At 39.1% G+C, this 19,635-nt stretch overlaps 1 protein-coding gene and 1 pseudogene across 1 annotated transcript; one reads left to right on the top strand and one right to left on the bottom strand.

Annotated features, from left to right (window-relative positions):
• Positions 1-1,055: 1,055 nt before the first annotated feature.
• LOC149108217 (uncharacterized) lies at positions 1,056-2,597 on the bottom strand (annotated as a pseudogene).
• A 1,961-nt stretch (positions 2,598-4,558) lies between these two features.
• On the top strand, positions 4,559-19,084 carry LOC110063262 (mitochondrial inner membrane m-AAA protease component paraplegin-like). The gene is made up of 21 exons (XM_089296344.1): positions 4,559-4,850; positions 7,568-7,649; positions 7,868-7,933; positions 8,194-8,357; positions 8,470-8,550; positions 9,166-9,308; positions 9,856-9,976; positions 10,291-10,349; positions 11,138-11,246; positions 11,704-11,933; positions 12,330-12,391; positions 13,072-13,136; positions 13,751-13,913; positions 14,162-14,272; positions 14,810-14,925; positions 15,996-16,079; positions 16,657-16,729; positions 17,044-17,090; positions 17,176-17,289; positions 17,884-17,961; positions 18,300-19,084. Exons 1-21 carry the CDS (start codon positions 4,662-4,664, stop codon positions 18,441-18,443), a joined length of 2,301 nt encoding a protein of 766 aa, XP_089152470.1. The 5' UTR covers positions 4,559-4,661; the 3' UTR covers positions 18,444-19,084.
• The last annotated feature ends 551 nt before the right edge of the window (positions 19,085-19,635 follow it).

Raw genomic sequence — 19,635 nt, 5'->3', positions numbered from 1 at the left:
TGGCTGCCAATGAGCTCATTGTTATCCTTGGCTATTCCATCATAGGCAGTCGGTTATTCTGCTCTAAATAGTAACTACTTACAACTTCAGGTAGTTCTCACTACAAGGTGTTACACGATAATACAGATAGACAGATGGTTACCGTGGTTATAGATCGTTTTCACTGTCACGCAATTAAAAAAATAAATCGAAAACTATCCAGTGGAAAAAGCTATGAACTTACGATGTTATAGAAGATAACTAAATAAGACACCTCTCCAAGTTTTAGGCCTGTGCGTTTCCCCAAACTTCAGATATTCGTCGAAATGTTTCGCAGATATTTGCAGAGCCCAGTATGAAAACGCCATGTTGGTGTACCTCCGTGGTACACCAATATGGCGGCCGGAAAATAGTGTAAACATCTGGAACTTACTTTGGCTATCTAGGCGACTGATTATCAGTACTGATCAAACAAGCATTTACATGAGCACTTTTCATAATGCTCTAACTTCTAAAAAGGCTCAAAATCATGAGATAAGTATATATTTTTCGACAAACTCGATCGTAGCCTTGTGTCACGCACCTCCATAACCCAGAAATTCAAAATGCTCTGGATTCCAAACGAAGCACGCTATTGAGCTGTAAAATTATAAACAGATATAAATATACCGCCTCTTATGCCTGATGAGGATAAAAACTTTGGTGGCTCTTTAGTTTTGGATTTTCGAAAGTGATGACGTCACGTGAAAACGATCTATTGGACTTTCACTTGACTGCTAACTGTTGGTTTTTTATGGTTATGAATATCGGCAAATTCTCCCCTCACAAACAAGAACGTCACCAAACAAAAGGTTTAGGTGGACGTGAACAGATCTAGACAATTGCGAATTCCGCTGGTAAAATTTAAATTTATTTTTAACTTGGCGTCGTCCTCTCCGTTGCCGTCGTAGTTGCTTAAGCTCCCTTCACTCGGCACGGCCGAAGCACGACGTCTGAACTGGGCCTAAGTGAATTTTGGGGATCACTGAGCCACGAGAACAATGGAGAAGGAAAAAAAAAGAAAATAGTGCTTTTTTTCATCTCATCATTCATTGTACATGTACTTATAAATTTTAAATTCCCCTGTTTTATGGAACCTTGATAAAATAATGTGTACAAAATACGATTGAACATTTCTTGGTAGTATTAATTCAAGGAGATGTATAAAAAACTACAAAACAGTTTGAAAAACAAAGTTCAAATTACAATACTGTATTTCCTCCAATACTCCAAGAAAATCTTTTTTTTTTGAGCAAGAAGAGGCTGTTATTTAAAGAAGTATAATTTATAAAGTATTTGATTCAAAGTTTCAGAGAAAAGGAAAGAGGAGAATAATTAAAGAAAAAAAAAATCAATGTGTTCGAAATGGGGGATCGCTTAGGAGGTGGGAGATGATTAAAAATAATTCGTTTAAAATGAGAAGTCATTTAATAATTATTATTTTTCTCTTCGCTGGTGCAAAAATCCCTTTCCAAAAGCGCGTCATACATCTTTGTTTCTCGGTCTCTATAATCTGGGATAATGTTACCAAGGTAATCTTCAACGAGCCACTCATCCGCTGTGTGATACGAATCCGAGCCAGATCCTGAGGTGAATTTTATTGTCTCTTCATCAGATGATGAACAGCTTGTTGACCCTCTTTCCGTGCAAATTTCACAGCTACGTTCGTAATATCTTCCGTCATTTAAAAGGTTCAATTTGTAACCGTCTGGGCAAGTTGTAAAAGCCCTGTCGCCATCTGAAATGTTGCTATCACTTAGTATTTCTTTGAGCCAAGCCCACCAACCCTTTGACTTTCTTCTGAAATACAGCGATAGAGGCGGCGAACTTTTCTTTCGTATACTATGAGCTGCCCTCGACCGTACTTCAGAGTTTGTATCTTGTCGGCGCCTTGTATTTTGCCAAAAGCACAGCTGACTGGTGATCTCTGAGACCCACATCAGTACAAATACTCATCGCTTCTTGCTTTATCCGTCTAAATATTGTTTTTAGTAAGGCTAAGATCCAGCATAGCGCACGCAAAGCCGCAACCAGACATTTTTAGATTAAGTAGATGAACAATGTCAGTGTAAACGGTGCAGGAACAACAAACGCCACTGATGATAGAAAGGAAACGATTGCCAGTGTTAATAGTTCAAACTGTAACAGGAAAAGAACGATCAAGCCGAACAAGACTGATCCCAGTGTGAATGCTGTCAACGTGAGTATTGGAAGGAAACTTTCGAAAGCCAACGAAATGTATGAACTCCATTTGCACGGTTTCTTAGCAACAATCTCCACTAGAAATCATACAGGTGGTGATAAGACAATCTTGTGCCAAATCACAACCATGCGAGACGCTACCATTTCTCCTCCTCGGTGATGACTGCCTGAGAGTGTTTTCTTTTTGTAGTAATATGCCGATGTGATGTCATAAAGAGTACTGCACATAGATGTCCGCGCGGAGACGTTTGATAAAGAGAAACGAAATGATTATCGACCTAACTTGCCTATATTAACTAACTGCTTATTATCGTCAGCTTAAACACAGTTTGAGGCAAGGCCTTTCCCTAGTGAGGTCCCAGGATAACTGAAACCTCTCCTCCGGTTAATATGAAACATAGGCACGCAAGGCGTGCAAGAGTTATTTTTTTGTGAACTATAAGTCTCGGAGATAGGAGCATTCATGGAACTGTTTACAGTAATGATTTGGTTGATTTGACAAGTTTTTTTGGTTGCGATGTACAGCAAGAAAGAAACTGCCAGTTTATGATGTACATACGATGTTACATCGGTAATGGTAAGATAACTAAATAGTAAGCCATAAAATGTTTGACTGAACAAACTACAGTAATCTGACACGTCTCCAGATTAATGTAGATACCATCTTATTTTCTAACAGGCAATTTTATTCGTTCTTTGATACAACCCACACTGTGATTGGTCTGACACGCGCATTATCGAAAAGAAAATCAACAAAAGCCCTTCACAAATTTATATGTTTGCGGTAATTTAACATTGGTTTGAACTAGGGAGCTAATTATAAAAATATAAATAGGGTTTCGAATTTTTGGTCAGGTCATAAATAGGGTAAGGAATATCGCAGATTTTGGTCATAAACAGGGTAAGGGTTTTGGGAAGCGGGCCGCACACCCCCAACCAATTTTTCTGGGAGTACCCCCTCGGGAAGCCTTCCAGCCCCCAAGAGGAATTTTTGCTCAAAAATACTGAAGTTAAGAGAACTTTTCGCATTTTATACGAGTAGTAAGTTTACCCTTTTTACACAACACAACGCAACAACACTACTTCACCGAAAATTTAAAGAAAGAGAAAAAACCTCTCTGACACGTTGAAAGTCTGATTTAATTAAATTGCACTTTAACTTGGTGCCACACAGTCTTCAAAGAACATTTGAACAGTTTTCATACTTTTTACCTTTAAAAATAGCGGACTGGAAAGAATGTCATAAAATGCCCATCAAATAAAAATATTAAACTGCTACTGCAGAGACGTAAAAACACTCTAGAAAGGAAAACTTCTTTTTTGTTTAATATCCTGGGAACAATAGCCGATAACTTGTAAGCTCTAATTGAATTTACTCCCATATGAAAAACGAAAGTGTCGAGTTACCATTTGTAACTAAAAATAGCAAACATCTCGTGGGAACAAGTGGCGACGATTCGTCAGCTCTAATTGAATTTACTACCTTGTGAAAAACAAGAGTGTCAAATTACCCATTGTAACTAAAAAATAAAAATATCTCGTTATATTTGCATGCAATAAGAACAAAACAATCGTTACCTGCACTTACCATTGTAAACGTTAGAACTGCTTCAAATCTAAATAGTCTCGTCTCCTCTAAAACACGTCCCAAGAACTAGAACCGACGATTCGTGAAAACAAAAGTATCAAGTTACCCTTTGTAATTAAAAATAAAAATAACTCGTGCCATTTGCCTACTACTCATGAACTGCTTCAAAACTCAAGACTCATCTCGTTCATAACTAGCCACCATTACACTGAAAATTATGCACTCTAAAACAACCCAATGTACGTATGTAACTGTCACACTCCCCTCCAAACCCGACTGAACATCACAAACCGGCAACATGCACGTCACTCTTTATTTTTCAATTACCAAAGTCCTTGTGTTTATACATACCTTGTGTTTCTCACGAACCATTTACCTTTACAACAAGAAATTTGATTGGCTGTTCATAGTAGATCCAATCTGATTAGTGTGACATACATACATCTCTCACTCACTCACTCACTCACTCACTCACCCATTGACCCGTCCATAACATACCCGACGCGCCAACTAAGAGGTATTTTTTTTACAAAAAAATAACTCAAAAATTAATAATAAAAATGCAGGGGGGAAATCATTCACACTGTAGCAATTGTCAATGTATATATTCAATGCCTTAGGGACTTCTCGTTCTTGACTTCTCTTCGCCCGAATTTTTTCCTTGCCCGTTTAGACTGTTCCCGCCCCTAACAACTGCACCTGGGTTCCCGAGCTACTGTTGGAATTCGGCTCCAGACCTCGCACATTCAGACGGTGTATTCAAAATGGCGGCCAAACAAAACATGAGAGTGCATTTTGCGTGAAAAAAGATTAATTATTTGGATTCAAACGCAGTCTTTAGTAGTATGGTAAAATGAATCGCCTGGTACTCGAGTCTTTCTCTCGATTTTCCGGTAAATATTGGGCGTTCAACGTTCCTAGAGTTCCCACAAGACTGTTTCATCAGAGTAACCAGCTTTTAACAAATCGACGCAATCTTGGAAAAAGATGTATCAAGTGCAATTTGCGAAGACATTTTGGTAGTTTAGCGAGGCCCTCACAGGTAAGAAATGACATTTAATGTATTGGAAATAATCTAAGGTATGAAAATAGTAGAGAATGAGTTGTTTACATGTGCAGGTTATGTAAGACCTACGTCAGTCAGGCCGCGCTCAGGCTCTATTCTCCGATCAAAATCCTAAAATTCTCATGGAGTGGAGTTATTACGATAGACCAATTTCGTTATATTAAAATTCAGCCTAAAACAGTAGACTTCAGCACGAGGGTCCGGGGAATAACTTCAGAGTTTGTTGGCTTTATTCCCGGAGCCTCATGCTGAGGTCTTTTGTTTTAGGCTGAATTTTAATATATCGAGATTGGTCTATTAAGGAACATTACCAATCAAACCATGGGCTTGTACTGTCAAACCTACATGTACAAAGGTCTACAAACGGCCACCTTTACAACGGTCTTTACATTGGTCACCTTTACAATGACCACTTTTTATAGTTTGGCATACTGCTTATTTATTCACTCTTATTTTAGACTCTCCTTAACAGCAACAGCCACTAATGACACATTCCAAACATTTTCTGTCTCTCCCAGTGGAGGGGGCACCAAATACTTATTGTGACAGGTCCAAAATTCAATTTGAACAATTCCTATAAGGCTATATGATTCCCATTTTCCTAATGGGCCAGTGCTGTTTCATCCGGATATAGGAAAAATGCTGATTTTGCTCATTCTCTTTATTTATATATTTATATATTTATTTATTTATTGTAAAAAGAAATAAAAATAGTACTTATATGCAGTTTCCCAAAGGGTGAATTTCTTATTTAAGCGATTCCAATGGGATCTTCTATCTCTAAATACTGTTTCCGAACCTCCCAGCTGCAGATTCCAACAGTGCCTGATAGGACCATACCAAAGTATGCCCTCCATAGGGGGCGGGACTAGTAAGAAAAAAATGGAAGATTTCAACATGCATGCCAACTTTCAGAGTGGAAAAACATAATATGCAGGTGCAAGTTTTGGCTGTGCACCAGGCTCCCAGTTTTAAAAAAAAGGCAATCATGTAAACAAAACAAGTTAAACACTTTATATGCTTTCCCAAATATTTTCCCGGTAAGCAGCAACATTTTAATGTCACTAAAGCTGGAAAGCTGGTGTATTGTTTTCATGGGGAATCGATTTTTTTCAGACAAATTTTAAAGAAAGTTTCTGAACCCTTTATTTCCTCATGGTATACAAGAAATTTTGGTGCGAAGACACATTTTTTCCACAGGCTGACACTCTTACCTGTTGCATCTATATAAGCACACTACTGAATATATAAGCCTGAGAGCCTCACAACAGGTAGGGGAAGCCTTGTTTTTTCAACAGTGAAATGCTGAAAAAAATTCATGCCTGCCCAAGTGTAAATAAATCAATTCTCATGTACCTCATTAGCTGTCTGATGTTCTTTCCACCATAACAGCCTGTATCATTTCCTGTTTCCTGAACCTACAAGTATGGCTAGGGATGCATAGAAACCTGTGCAGTACACTTTTCCTCTCTGAACATGCCAACGGCCAAAATAACCCCTACAAGTACATAATTGGCCACTTAATCACCGTCTAATGAATGGTGTATATAAGACCCCAGCTGTTTAGGATACAGTCATGACAATCATGGAAGCTTGATTTGTACAGCTCCGTAGGAGAACAGGGGTGGTAGCATGATGAGAGTGCCCATCTTCCACTATTGTGGCCTGGGTTCAAATCCTGGACCCAGTGTCATAAATGGGTTGAATCTGGCTTTTGGTTCTTGCCTTGCTTCAGGGGTTTTCCTATGCGTTCTTTGCTTTTCCTCCCTTCACAAAAACACCCCAAATTCTAATTCAGTCTCAATGCACAACCAGCTCTGATGGTAGCTGCCATGCGCACCTCATATCAGGACCTCCACTTGCTCTTTACCCCTTTTTCACTGCTTTTCCTTCCATTTTGTCTTGGGTCTTCCTGGCCTTTGTCGCCCTTCTGGCATCCAAGTTAATGCAGTCCTGATTCCAGTTTCTTCTCCTAAGTTTTGCTTTTGCTATTGGTTTGGTGAGCCCCAGGGCATCCTCTTGGCTTTGACCCAAGTGCATTATTAATAATACCTTGCTCACCTAGGCAAGGTGCCTTAGTGGCCCCCAGAAGATGGCTGATTTGGAGTGTTTGAGGTTTTTATAATCAGGTTTTGTTTTAACAAAATGGGTGATTAGCCTGTTGCCCACCTCCCAACTTGAAAAAACAGGGGCTGTTTTTTGTCAAGTCTCTACCCTGTGATAAATCGAGCATGATCAAACCTACTAGAGTCTGAACTCCCAGCTAGCATAGCTCTTAGGGTTATCGAAGCCCACTTTTGTTCCACCACCGCAACAAGGTTCAGCTCAAGGTAAAGTTACAGATACAATGAAAATCAACTGAAAATCATTTGATTCTAACTTTACTGTACCAAGTGTTGTTATCTTACAATTTTCTATATTTTATAAAGGAAGGGTGATAAGTATATTTACAATCACTGAATTGCAAGCTTTTGGCACTCAGGCAATAAAAGGTTTGAAAAGAGGCTAAAACACAATTAATACGACTTAAAAATCACATTTGAGGAGTTACAAAAGGTGGGGTGAGATACTGGGAAATAATTAAGTAGAAAGTTATGTAATATTAGTAGAGAGTTATTTGACTTTTGCTGGCAAGGTCATCTCAGCCACAATTTAAATTAGACCCTTAATTATTTGACACTGAATGTTTGCAGGTGGAATTTTCAACAAAGTATATACATGCTCCTTCGTTGTATCAAATCTTTCTGCTGTTGAGAAGGCAAGATGCAAGACAGGGTAAGAGAGATTTTAGTTTGGCTTTTCTACATTGATATTCTTTACATGTAGGACATTTTTTCTTTTAATGCTATTACAAGTTTAGTCTTCTGTACTTTGGTATTCTTGATAAATGTATGTACAATGTAAGCTTTTTAGCATAATCTTATTAATGTTAAGTCATTATTACTTTGCAAATTACTTAAAAATTACTATGTTTTTAATGCATTGGCAAATAGGTATTATCAGATTCTTTTCAACAAGCCATGTGAAACAAAACAGCCAAGGGGATCAAAACCAGCAAGGTAATTAAGTAACAATATTTGAATGGTATATTAAATAGTTATTCCTTGGGTTCCCCTCCCTCCTTTTAAAGTACCCCATTATACGCTATGGCTAACCAACCAGTAATTGAATACCTCCCTGGGATATACCCTATTAATTACTGAATACCCCATATTGTTATTTATTAAACAGTTCTAACATGAGAATAAAACTAGTATGTAATTTGTTGTCCACTGACTAAAAGTATTATGAATCATAATTTCTTGACATTATTTTTTAGGTGACTCACAGAATCCTGAAGAGGAACCAGAAAATCAAGGTGGATGGGTGACTGTTCTTCCTTGGTTGATGCTGGCATTGTTTTACTTCTTGGCAGCAGGGTCTGACCCCACCCCCGAAACCACATGGTCGACATTTTACAGAGAAATGCTCTCTACTGGGGAGGTATAGTTTGTACACTGGAAGATGTTTTTCCTAATTAAAAATACTTAGCTATTAATAGGTATCTGCTATATGTATATTGTGTCTCTGTAAGATGTATTTATACCTGTTTCAGGTTGAACACTTGGAAGTACCGTCAAGCCAGGACAAAATCTTTGTGTTTTTGTACAGAGGGGCAATGGTGGGAGGAAAAGAGGTAAATAAATGTGTACAAAAAAGAAGTTCCGGAAATGATCTTCACGGGCTCTCTACTCATGCCGTGGAAAGTTTTCTGTATGGATGCCCCTCTGGTATATCCAACAAGTACAATGTGGATGACTCCCTCCCAAACACTCCTGGAATTTCAATTAAAAGAAAATACATGTATACCAGTTTCATACAGTGAATATTGATCTCTTTCATCACACACATACCTGTACCTATGTGCTAAGTTATAATAATTATTATTGCTGTTGTTATTTTTGTATGACATGGATGTTTGGCATGCATCAAATCAAGTTTGTGAAAAACGTTTTGGTCTGTGCTGCTTTTTGTTGTTTCCAGTTTTATCTTTCTCTTTTTAAAGTAGATTTACACCAATTGGCTTATCAATCACACTACATGTATGTTCTGTTTTTATAAATGGGTCTGAAACCTTCTGTAAATTCTACTTTCTCTCGGTTATGAATAACCCTTGATTAGTAGCAAAGCTCTAGCAGAGCATGCCTCCATACTGTGTGTATAAAGACTAAAAGTAAGTGCTTTACCTCTTGGTATGACCACCAGTTAATATTACCAGTAATTGTTTTTTTTTTTTTTTTTTTTTTGGCAGATATTGAGCCATGGGCCTCACTTTGTCTTCAGCATTGCAAGCTTGGACAGCTTTGAACAGAAGATGGCATCTGCTCAAGCTGACCTGCACATAGCATCTAACGACTTTGTACCAATTAGATACAGGACCAAGAATGAGCTGCTGTATGTTTTTTTTTTTTTACACTGAACAAAAACGATGTTTTTACAATTTTTTTTTTTTACAAACAAAAATCACCATCTACACAGTATTAAACAAGTTGCCTTGTTCTGCTTTTGGACAAGATTTTTACAACTTCCTATTCAGTGGAGAATTATAAATATTAGCGAACAATTATTAGTAAATGAATATTTTCTGTTGGAGCCAAAAACTGTTTTGTCAAAAGTAGGTAAATTTGCCTGATGGATATCTTTTAATTGTATAACCTAAAGGTTCTGTCATAAAGTTCGTTCAAATTCTAAGAATATGATATCACACTTCTATGTAGAATGGTTGCTTTGGAGATGTAGCTAAGAGCAGCTACTGCCTAATTCCAAAGGCTGAAATTTTATTTGAAAGCAAAGATGTGGGGAAATTTCAAAGGCACACAAGCCAGAAAAGCCAGCTGAATTTGTTGCCTACTTAGTTTTTTCTTGGCTACCTCCCTGTTCAGGACTGCAGTAATCAACTTGTTTAAAATTAATAGCAAATGTTCAATATTCTTCACAATAGTTCTACAGCTCTGAATGCTGCTGTAACCATTGCATTGTTGGGTTTTATTTGGTATTGGATTTATGGAAGAGGAACAAGAGGAGGGACAAAACAAGGAGGAATACTGGGAAGCAATCCTTTTGTAAGTTTTTTTAATTGTTTACCAATAAGGTGAATTAAGTTCAGTATCAATATGTCAGTTCTTCTTGTTCTTTGTGCACAGATTTTTGCTTTGCACAATTTGCATGGTAAATATTTAGTTGGCCTTCACTATTTGACAAAACCTCTGCTCTCTTCTATAATCCACCCTCCAGGACTTAGATTGTTGATCACAAAACTTTGACAATTTCTAGCACCATGCAAAAGACATTTGTGAAACCAATATACCCAACTGTTCAGTATGATTATTATGATGTAATTTTATAATTGGCAATCTTTTTTCATTTTAATTCACAGTCTAACTATATCAAAGCTAAGCCAACAGTGGTCATGCCTGGAAGCGGAAAGGGAATCAGGTATTAAAAAGAGCATACATGTTCTCACTTACATGTAGGTATTACAGTTGAATGATTTCTTATTGAAGATTTTTAAAACGTGCCAGGTGCCAGTTATTGAAGACTACTAGTAAATATCATGCAGTCTGTAGAAAGAAATGTTGTGATCAGATATGTGCATAACTCACACACCTCTGGACAAGAATATTATTTATTAATAGTAATATCCCTGACTCTATTTCATATAATCATAGCATGGTAAGTTTGGTATAAGGGTTTTAGCCAGATGGGTGTCCAGGCATCCTGTGGATGGCATTATAAATTGTTCATTTGAGCAGGTCCTATAGCACATTTTGGGTACCCATACTGGCTAGAAGCCTGCTTGGTTTCACAACCTTGTCAAAGTACTCCATGCAGTGCCCATTCTGTTACCAACAACTGATATTAAAGCTTGTGCTTATAGTAAGGATTCTAACAAGGGAGGATGAAGGACTGTAAGAGAGTTAATCCCCCATGTAGGCCATATTCCGTTATTCCTGGTCTCGGAACTACCAGGAGGGTCAAGAAATAGCCAGTCCTTCAATGCTCATGTGGACAGCCCAAGCAGTTTTACATGCATTCTCATGTCCAGGAAACATCCACACAAAGTCTTTGATAGCATAATCCATGGAAAACTGGGTACCATAATCTAAAAATAACTTGAGATGGATTACCTTGGGAATAAAGACTGTATGGGGGATATAAAACTCTCTTACCTCTCCTCCTCTCTTGATTCTAAATACTTTCTTATTCTTTTTTCGCCCAATTAGCTTTAAAGATGTTGCAGGAATGGAAGAGGCAAAACTGGAGGTGATGGAATTTGTGGATTACCTCAAATCGCCTGGAAGATATGCAGAACTTGGAGCAAAAATACCAAAGGTTTAATTTCAATTTGGGGTTTTCAATAAATGGTGTATCTTCTTGACTTCTGTATATTTTGTTAGTCAGAGTAAAATTATAATAGATATTGAAATATCACAATTAAGTAAAAATGTATAGTGCTCTTGACTAATACAAATGGACAACTAGTTTATGAGCTATTTTTGTCAAACTGTTAAACATACAGGGCTGTGCTCTAGAAATGTCCAGGTGCCGCAGGCAACTAACTTTTGCCTTTGGACGTCTGGAAAAACTTACCTTTTTCATATAAGCTTGCAATAAGTGCTGGGCACCCAGGATTTCAGGGTTAGGAACCTTTGGGCTCCTCATAATTTTTCTCAGACTACAGCCTTGAGATGAAGCAAGCTGTAAAACAGCATGGAAAGTAAGCAATTCTATTATTGACTTTTGTTTGTTGACATTGTAAACTTGTATAATTAGTTGTTATTGTTGTCAGGGGGCTCTTCTCGTTGGTCCTCCAGGCACAGGTAAGACTCTTCTGGCAAAAGCTGTTGCCACAGAGGCTGATGTTCCCTTCCTTACAATGGCTGGGTCAGATTTTGTGGAAGTATTTTCTGGCGTTGGTTCAGCTAGAGTCCGTGACTTGTTTACCCGTGCCAGGAAGCTTGCTCCGTGTATTCTGTACATTGATGAGGTGGATGCCATTGGGAGATCACGACAATCTAAGTGAGTTTCCAGAAGAATTTACTCACAAATATCATTGCAAATAGGTTATTGATATTTACAATAGAAACTCTTCCCTTATTATATTTTGGATAACCTATTGAGAACTTAATATGGAACTCTAAGAACTTCAAATTCACTTTGGGATCTTCCAAAGGCTTGTACAATTTTGAGAGAATTTCCAAATGTAGCTTGTTATGCATGTACTCCTTAATTGCAGTTGCATTTACACAATTTTCTTAACTAATTGTTTGGGTTTAGCTTTGATCTAGGTACGATAATATCTAAACTTCCTGAAAGTAATTATGAAATTAATACATGAGATGGCTGCATGCAGTATCATGCAGTATCATCTTCTCTTTGTGTGTATTAAACACCTCAGTCATGATCATGTTTCAGTTCAATTGGTGGGCACAGCGAACAGGAAAGTACTTTGAATCAGCTTCTTGTGGAAATGGACGGTGAGCTTAACAAACTGTGCACTGTTGAGTCTGTCCACAAATAAATAAATTATATTTAACATTGTTTTCCATGAAGTCCAACAGTTTTATCCTCCCTTTTATACCCTTGATGCTAATTAGTCCCAATCTCAGGATTCAAATTCCGCTAAAAGTATTTCAGGTGATTAAGTTCTAGATTCTCATGCTGTATTTGTTGTAGAAATTATAAGGATCAATCCTCATCAAACATTGCAATTTTCTGTTGGTTGGGTATGATTAGTTTGGTCGGTCAACTTTTTTTGACTTGATTTGGGAGAAATATCTGAAAAGAACACTCTCAGTTTCCCACCTGCTTTCAGTTGAAGATGACGAAAAGTGTACACAAATCCTCATCCTATAATGTGTCCAATACCGGCCAAGCTTATCCCAGTTTGTATTTCTACCTCACTTCCCTCTGGATGGGACGCTAGTCCATTGTGGGGTTACCCCCAGCATTAAATTCCCTGGTACTTATTTATACACCTGGATGAATGGAGGCACTGTAAGAGTAAGAAGTCAAAAACTCACACTGTTTCATCCAAAACGAGTTATAGGGGTCTGGACAGTTCACCAAATAGGGCAATGCCAGCAGTGGCTAATTTGGCTCCACTGTGACATTAATAATGAGGTCAAAATGAAGAAATATTTCTTAAATTTTGTAGGCATGAATACTATGGAAGGTGTTGTTATGCTGGCTTCCACGAACAGGCAGGATATTTTAGATCAGGTAAAAACGCAATTAACTTATCTCTCTAGCCAATCACGAAGGCTGAAAGAAATGCTTTGAACCATAGCGAACCTGAAACAAAAACGTTGTTCCTAGCGCGGGAAAATACGCTGTCAGCAAACATTGAAAACATGTAAGCGGTGGCAAGTTCGGTTAAACATGAAAAGCGGCAGGACAATAGCAGAACTTGTTATATGGCTTGCTTTGTGAGCTTGCTTCGCAGCTATTATTAGCGCAACGCTTCTCCGGAGAAGCGCTGCGATCGGCTATCCGCGAACGGGCGATAGCTTTCACTTGTTGTGTTGTGTCCCGCGAGAAATATTTCCTCGTAGCCGGAGCAGAAGCCATATAATAAATCCTTTATTGACCAAGCTTGTTCGGTCAAGATGGCTGGTTATTGGCCTCGTTCGTTCCGTCTCGGTTCATAAACACGATAAAAAAAAAGAACTTGGCAAATATCCAGCCTTCTTGACCTCACACTTGGTCAATAACTCATATGTACATGTACGTATACAAACCAGAAACAAGCGATAGAACTATGTAACCGGTGACAAACGTGGAAAATTCACATACGTCCAGTTGTTCGAGTTCTACTAACTTTCAATTCTTTTCAGGCTCTGTTAAGACCAGGAAGATTTGATCGACACGTCGCCATTGAACTTCCAACCCTGTTAGAGCGGCAAGCCATATTTGAAGTGCACCTGAAGAAACTCACTCTGAATATGCCAATTCAGGCTTACTCCAAACGACTGGCAGAACTCACTCCAGGAAATAGTGGTAAGATGTAAATCACAAATTGTAGAAGAGCAAACAGGTTGCTTGAAGCACACGGGTCAATTCGAAACAGACATGCTGTAACTGTAAACTTGCTCTGCATGTAACGCGCGAACGTGGCTTAAACGCACTTAAAACGCGTTCGGTCTCGCTCAACTACATTTGGCATCGGTCAGGGTGCTCTTCCATACACTTATAGTTTATTCCGAGTTACACACAGAATCCGGCTCTTACATTCTTTCTGTTTACAGGTGCCGACATCGCTAACATTTGTAACGAGGCAGCCCTGCATGCAGCTCGCTTGAATAAGAAAACAGTGGATAAGGGAAACTTTGAGTATGCTGTGGAAAGAGTAATAGCCGGTAATGACGATTTACCACTAGAAAATGACACGCGAGTCTCTATAACCGACGTCCGATATTAAACTTCGTACTAAACGAAACCTTAAAATGATAAGTTAGGTAGAGAGGAAAATCACAGAAAAATAGCGATTTCTCATATAACATGTATAGGAAAACGGAAGGATTTAACTTAGGAGGATTAAACTGAGTCACAAACTCACAAAATTATTCGATTTCTGTTCCCTTTGTGAACAAAGTCGAGCCAGCGAGAGAGGTAGGATCAGCTACTTGGATAGCCTGGCTATAGGCTACTACGAGAACTGAAAAAGTGGCAGAATTTTTTTCCCCAGCGGCTTGTGTCAGTCCTTTCTCAACAGCATTTTCATGTATCATCATTTTTTGCCCACTTAAACCATTGTTCTTAGCTTTCGTGTGCTTCTGGTTTCTTGGAGGCGTATTTCTTTAACAGTTCATTCATTTTAAACTAGTGTTGACCTCGTTAACCTACATCTAGGTAATAATACTGAACAGATGTGATACTATTTGTCGTGAAAACAGGGATGGAGAAGAAGAGTAATACTATGTCACCTGAAGAACGAAAGATAGTAGCTTATCACGAGGCTGGTCATGCTGTGGTCGGCTGGATGTTAGAACACACTGATCCTTTACTTAAGGTGAGGAACGAATCTCGTTTGTTTTTGATCTGCCAAAGAAATTATCAGCCGACATATCATGTGACGAAAAGGAGACAGTTCTAAGATATGGTCTCCTCACATGCTTCTCCGGCGAAAGAAAATGAATTTATGGGAGAGGATTGGAAGAATGTCTATGGTGGAGGGGCGGTGACCTCATGGTTAGTGCGCTCGACTTCGGACCGAGTGGTACAGGTTCGAGCCCTGGCTGGAGACATTGTGTTGTGTTCTTGGACACTTTACTCTCACAGTGCCTCTCTCCACCCAGGTGTATAAATGGGTACCGGTGAATTTAATGCTGGGAGTAACCCTGCGATGGACTAGCATCCCATCCAGGGGGGAGTAGAAATACTCCTAGTCGCTTCATGATACTGAAACCGGGATAAGTGACCTGATGGGCCACTTGGCTCGCATGCAGACTTTACCTACCTACCTAACCTATGTTGATCTCGGGACTGAAGGTTCAAGACTAGTAAAAGTAGCCTGCAGTGCAGGCGTCTTATTGGGGCGAGCTAGCGTTATAACCTTGCGACCGCCATGTTAGACGGTGGGGGATGGGGGAGGAGAAAAATGAGAATTTTCTTCGCTCCACCCCCTCCCCTAGCCTTCCTCTTGCCTATCATTCACCCCCTTGGTAAAACTTTCTTTCTCTCTCCAGTCTTCCACTGCATGAAAAATTCAAGATGGCTGCTAAACTTTTTACGATGTGAGCGCTCGCTCGAAAAATCTCGCCTGCTCTGCAGGCTATAGTAAAAGCGAAAACCCAAACCGGTCAACTCTAATCAAAAGGTTGAAAACAAGAATAGCATGCGAGTCAAGTAATTACTTGCACCCGATTGTTCTACTCAACAAGCAAAACATGAAGGACAAAAGAATAAGAGAAATCTTTGTTGATAGTTTATAGAAATAATTCACAGTTGACACTATTCCTGTCCAAGCTAAATTCGCCTTGAACACCAGCCCTGAACTTGTTTCCTTATTTTGTTCCTTTGTTGTTGCGCGCTCTGTCACTCAACTCTTATTTAATGACAGTGCTGTTGTGTTTCTCCAAGGTGTCCATTGTTCCTCGCACTAATGCCACGTTAGGCTACGCACAGTACCTTCCCTCGGACAATAAACTGTACAGCACTCAACAGGTTAGAAACGTTAGCCATTTCTAATTCAACTTTCATTTCTCAAGTAAGACATCACTGAGCTTGTGTTGCCTGTTATGGTGCACAAGGTTGCTCTAACTTTTGAGTCGATTGGAAGCAACCTAAGTGTTTCACCATTTAAACGATTTTAACTAGTACGTGTAATGCGTTTTTCCGCCCGCTACCGCCTATTCTGCTGCACAAGGTGATTCTGTCTAGTTAGGCTGTAGATGAACCTCTAATGTGTCAATGACCATTCACATGAAAACTTTCATGTCCCACACAAGGTGGATTTGACTTCTTTTGTTTGTGGATGAAATACCAAGGATCAGTTTCTGAATAAACGTCTGAGTGGGAACTCTGAAAGACAAGCGAAAACACTTGTGGAACACCTTTAACGTGATCACCTTTGAGCCATTAAATTGTGGTCGTGATTAAAGCCTTAAAGGAGTTCTTAAGATTAGAAAATCACTGACAAGGCGTTTACTTTAGGCCATATAATCAACAGAGTTACCATAAACAAAGCTATAAATTGACTGTTATCGTGTAATGAAAACTTCCTCGTGGTATCTCCACGCAGTTGTTTGATAGAATGTGCATGGCTTTGGGAGGACGAGCCGCAGAGGCCAAGATATTCCGGAGAGTTACTACAGGTATGATGAGTGCCTCGCCTTCAGTCCGATTGTACTTGTGGTTATATTTCATGGGAGAACGAAATCTTCACAGAAGTACCCGAAGGTTTCCGATCATTCCCCGTCCAATCAGAAAACAGCCCGACCACTTCACATCTCTTTGCAACAGTTCTCGGGCGGGCGATTGGTCGGTCGTTCGTCGGTCATGTGGTCAGTCGGTCGGTTTGTTAGTTTGCTTCATTCTGTCATTCTTGTCACGATCTGCGTTAGTTACGCTATTTTCAGGCCACTATCCTTCTTAACATTTATTTCTTGTTATTTCTTGTTTTTAAAAGGAGCCGAAGACGATCTTCGAAAAGTGACTGACTTGGCATATAAACAGGTGAGCTATCACTTCCCTCAATTGCGAATTATTGACGTCAGAAAAGGTTCTTTAATATGAATTTTCGTGGCTGTTCGTTTTGCAGGTGGTAACATTTGGCATGAGTCCTCGTGTTGGTAATGTTTCCTTTCCTGTTAGGAAACCGACTGAACTGACCAAGAAGTTTTACAGTGATAAACTCGCCAAGCTTATGGATGAGGTATGTTGGTCGGGTCGTCTCTCGTTACCTAAACGTAAATCTAAAATTCAACCCACTGGGGTCCACTGGAAATGTTGATATCGACCTCATTACTAGTTTCGCAATTCTGAAAGGAACAACCAATACCACTGGATGTTGCAAGAGATGCTTTGGAGCTTTTCATGGTAAAAATAGATAGATCCTCATTGTCACTGTGTTGGTCCTTTGAATTTTGTGCCACGACTTACAGGAGACGCCGAGAAAGAACATTTATTTTTAACATAGCATAGAATTTTTTCCGTTTTTTAGTGCAAACGAGATTACGAACATTCCAACTCGAGGTAAAACCATGTAGCCAGACGTAGAGCTGTGAAAACATGAACTGTCGAAAATCGTGGGAAAGCATAAAATGCGTTTCTTAATATGCCAAGCACTCACAAACATCGAAAAAACGTTAACCGATACCGCTGAACATTAACAAGCGCGGGAAAAGAAACAGGTCAGGGTTGGTTTGCTGATTCTTTTACACCCTTTTGGTTGAGAAAGAGTAGAAAGTATCTCTGTAGTGAATGTGAATAGTAATTATATTTCTGCTTTTAATTGTTTTTAATCCAGGAGGTTCGCATATTGATTGGGAAAGCATTTCAGACGACTGATACAATTATTGAAGAAAATTTGGACAAGCTGAAAGCTGTAAGTTGAATTCGTTACTTTACATTAAACAGTCTTTAAACACTACAGCTCCTGTAAGGATATGTCAGGGCTAAATTGAAACTACACTTTTACAAGTTAGTGATTTTTTTGTGTCTTCGCACAGTTTTACGTGTACATAGTAGTTTCTTGAGGCTATTGTCAGATTACTGAAGTGTTTTAAACAGAACTTTACCAAATGTGGAATGATTTTTAGGGGATCGCTATTTTCAGTATTCTACGAGAAAACCAAAGTAAGCGCAGACTATAATCAGGTTAGACTTCACCGAAAGTCAAGAATCTGTAACAGGATTTGTGTTTTTTTGTTTTTGTATCCTCAGCTTGCTGAAGAACTCGTAAACAAGGAAGTTCTGAATTACGATGACATTGTCACAATCCTCGGTCCATGCCCCTTTGGTGATAAGAGGGTTCATTTCAGCTCACCGGAGGCGAGCGCTCAGTCCCAGTCCCTCTTCAGTGGCTGATGACTTTTTACTAGTTCTACACTCTCCTTACCAAACCCTTCCCTCCCTGCAAATAGAAATGTAACTGTGAGAAATGGATAAAATGGCTGATTAGTCCGCATATACAGTCCGGATTCCTGGGGTATTAGGGAGTGTAAACAAACTTCGGTGGTAGCGGTAACGGGAACGTCGCGAAACGGAAGCAGTTTAATGACGAGAAAAATGTACGTGCGTTATAACTCGTGATACAGTTTTTGCTGTTCTCTACAAAACAGCAACGGGGAAAGACCAAATTCTGCGTAGACTAGAGAAAGTGAACTACAATGCCCAATTTTCAAAATTGCTCTTTCGAATTTTAACGCTGTCTTGTATATTTAGTTGTGGGATAACTCTGACAGTGATCCAAATTCTTCCGAAATTTGTAAATTAAATGTGAATTTATTTCTTGATAGACGTTGTCCTTGGCGTTGCCGTCGTGGTTGTTTAAACTCCCTTGGAAAATGAAGGAACATTTGAGAAAAAGTCTATCATTTTTTCAGCAATAATTTGCCCGTGTTAAAACGCAGAACTAATCAGCAGAATGTCTAGAATCAAATCAGTTCAGCTTATGTATCTTGTCCTGTTGTATATAAAATATTTGTGTAAATAAAATTGTTCACTAACCCTTTGAGTTGTTGGCATGACGGTATAGCCTGCGGCTTCAGTCACTCCGTGCATTCACTCACTCTTCACTGTCCAGTGGAGATTAACCCGTAACGTCTCTCTTCAAACAACTTCAAGTTTGACTTTAACCCAACTGAATTCTGAATTCTGGAAAGTGTTTTGGAAACTGTGAAAAGAATTTCGGGGCTTTGGGCCACAATCATCCTTTTATACTCTAATCACCCTGCAACGATTTTAAAATATTTTGTAACTAATCTTAATAAACACAAAAACAGCATCAGGGGCGGGCAATCACCCTTTAAGTACGCTAAGTCATTGCTTCATTGCAATGTGAAATTAAATAGATCAAGTTAAACAGAAGACGGGACGATGATCGTCGAGAGGTTTTGTTCTGGAAAACCTGCGCTATGTTACACGTGGGAACGTTTTGCATGGACATACTGGTGTCGTACCTGGATGGCTCAATTCTTTTCACTGACCAAATTGGTCTGCGAAAAACATGGGTACTTTTCGAGCGAATCAATGAAAAAATCACCCTTTGGTTTATTCA

The sequence above is a fragment of the Orbicella faveolata genome, unplaced genomic scaffold (genome assembly GCF_042242905.1).
Source record: "Orbicella faveolata isolate gen_17 unplaced genomic scaffold, um_ofav_v1 contig_26, whole genome shotgun sequence".
In the NCBI taxonomy this organism is placed as follows: Eukaryota; Metazoa; Cnidaria; class Anthozoa; order Scleractinia; family Merulinidae; genus Orbicella; species Orbicella faveolata.
The sequence above is the reverse complement of the archived record's forward strand: the minus strand, read 5'-3'. Positions and strand labels throughout refer to the sequence as shown.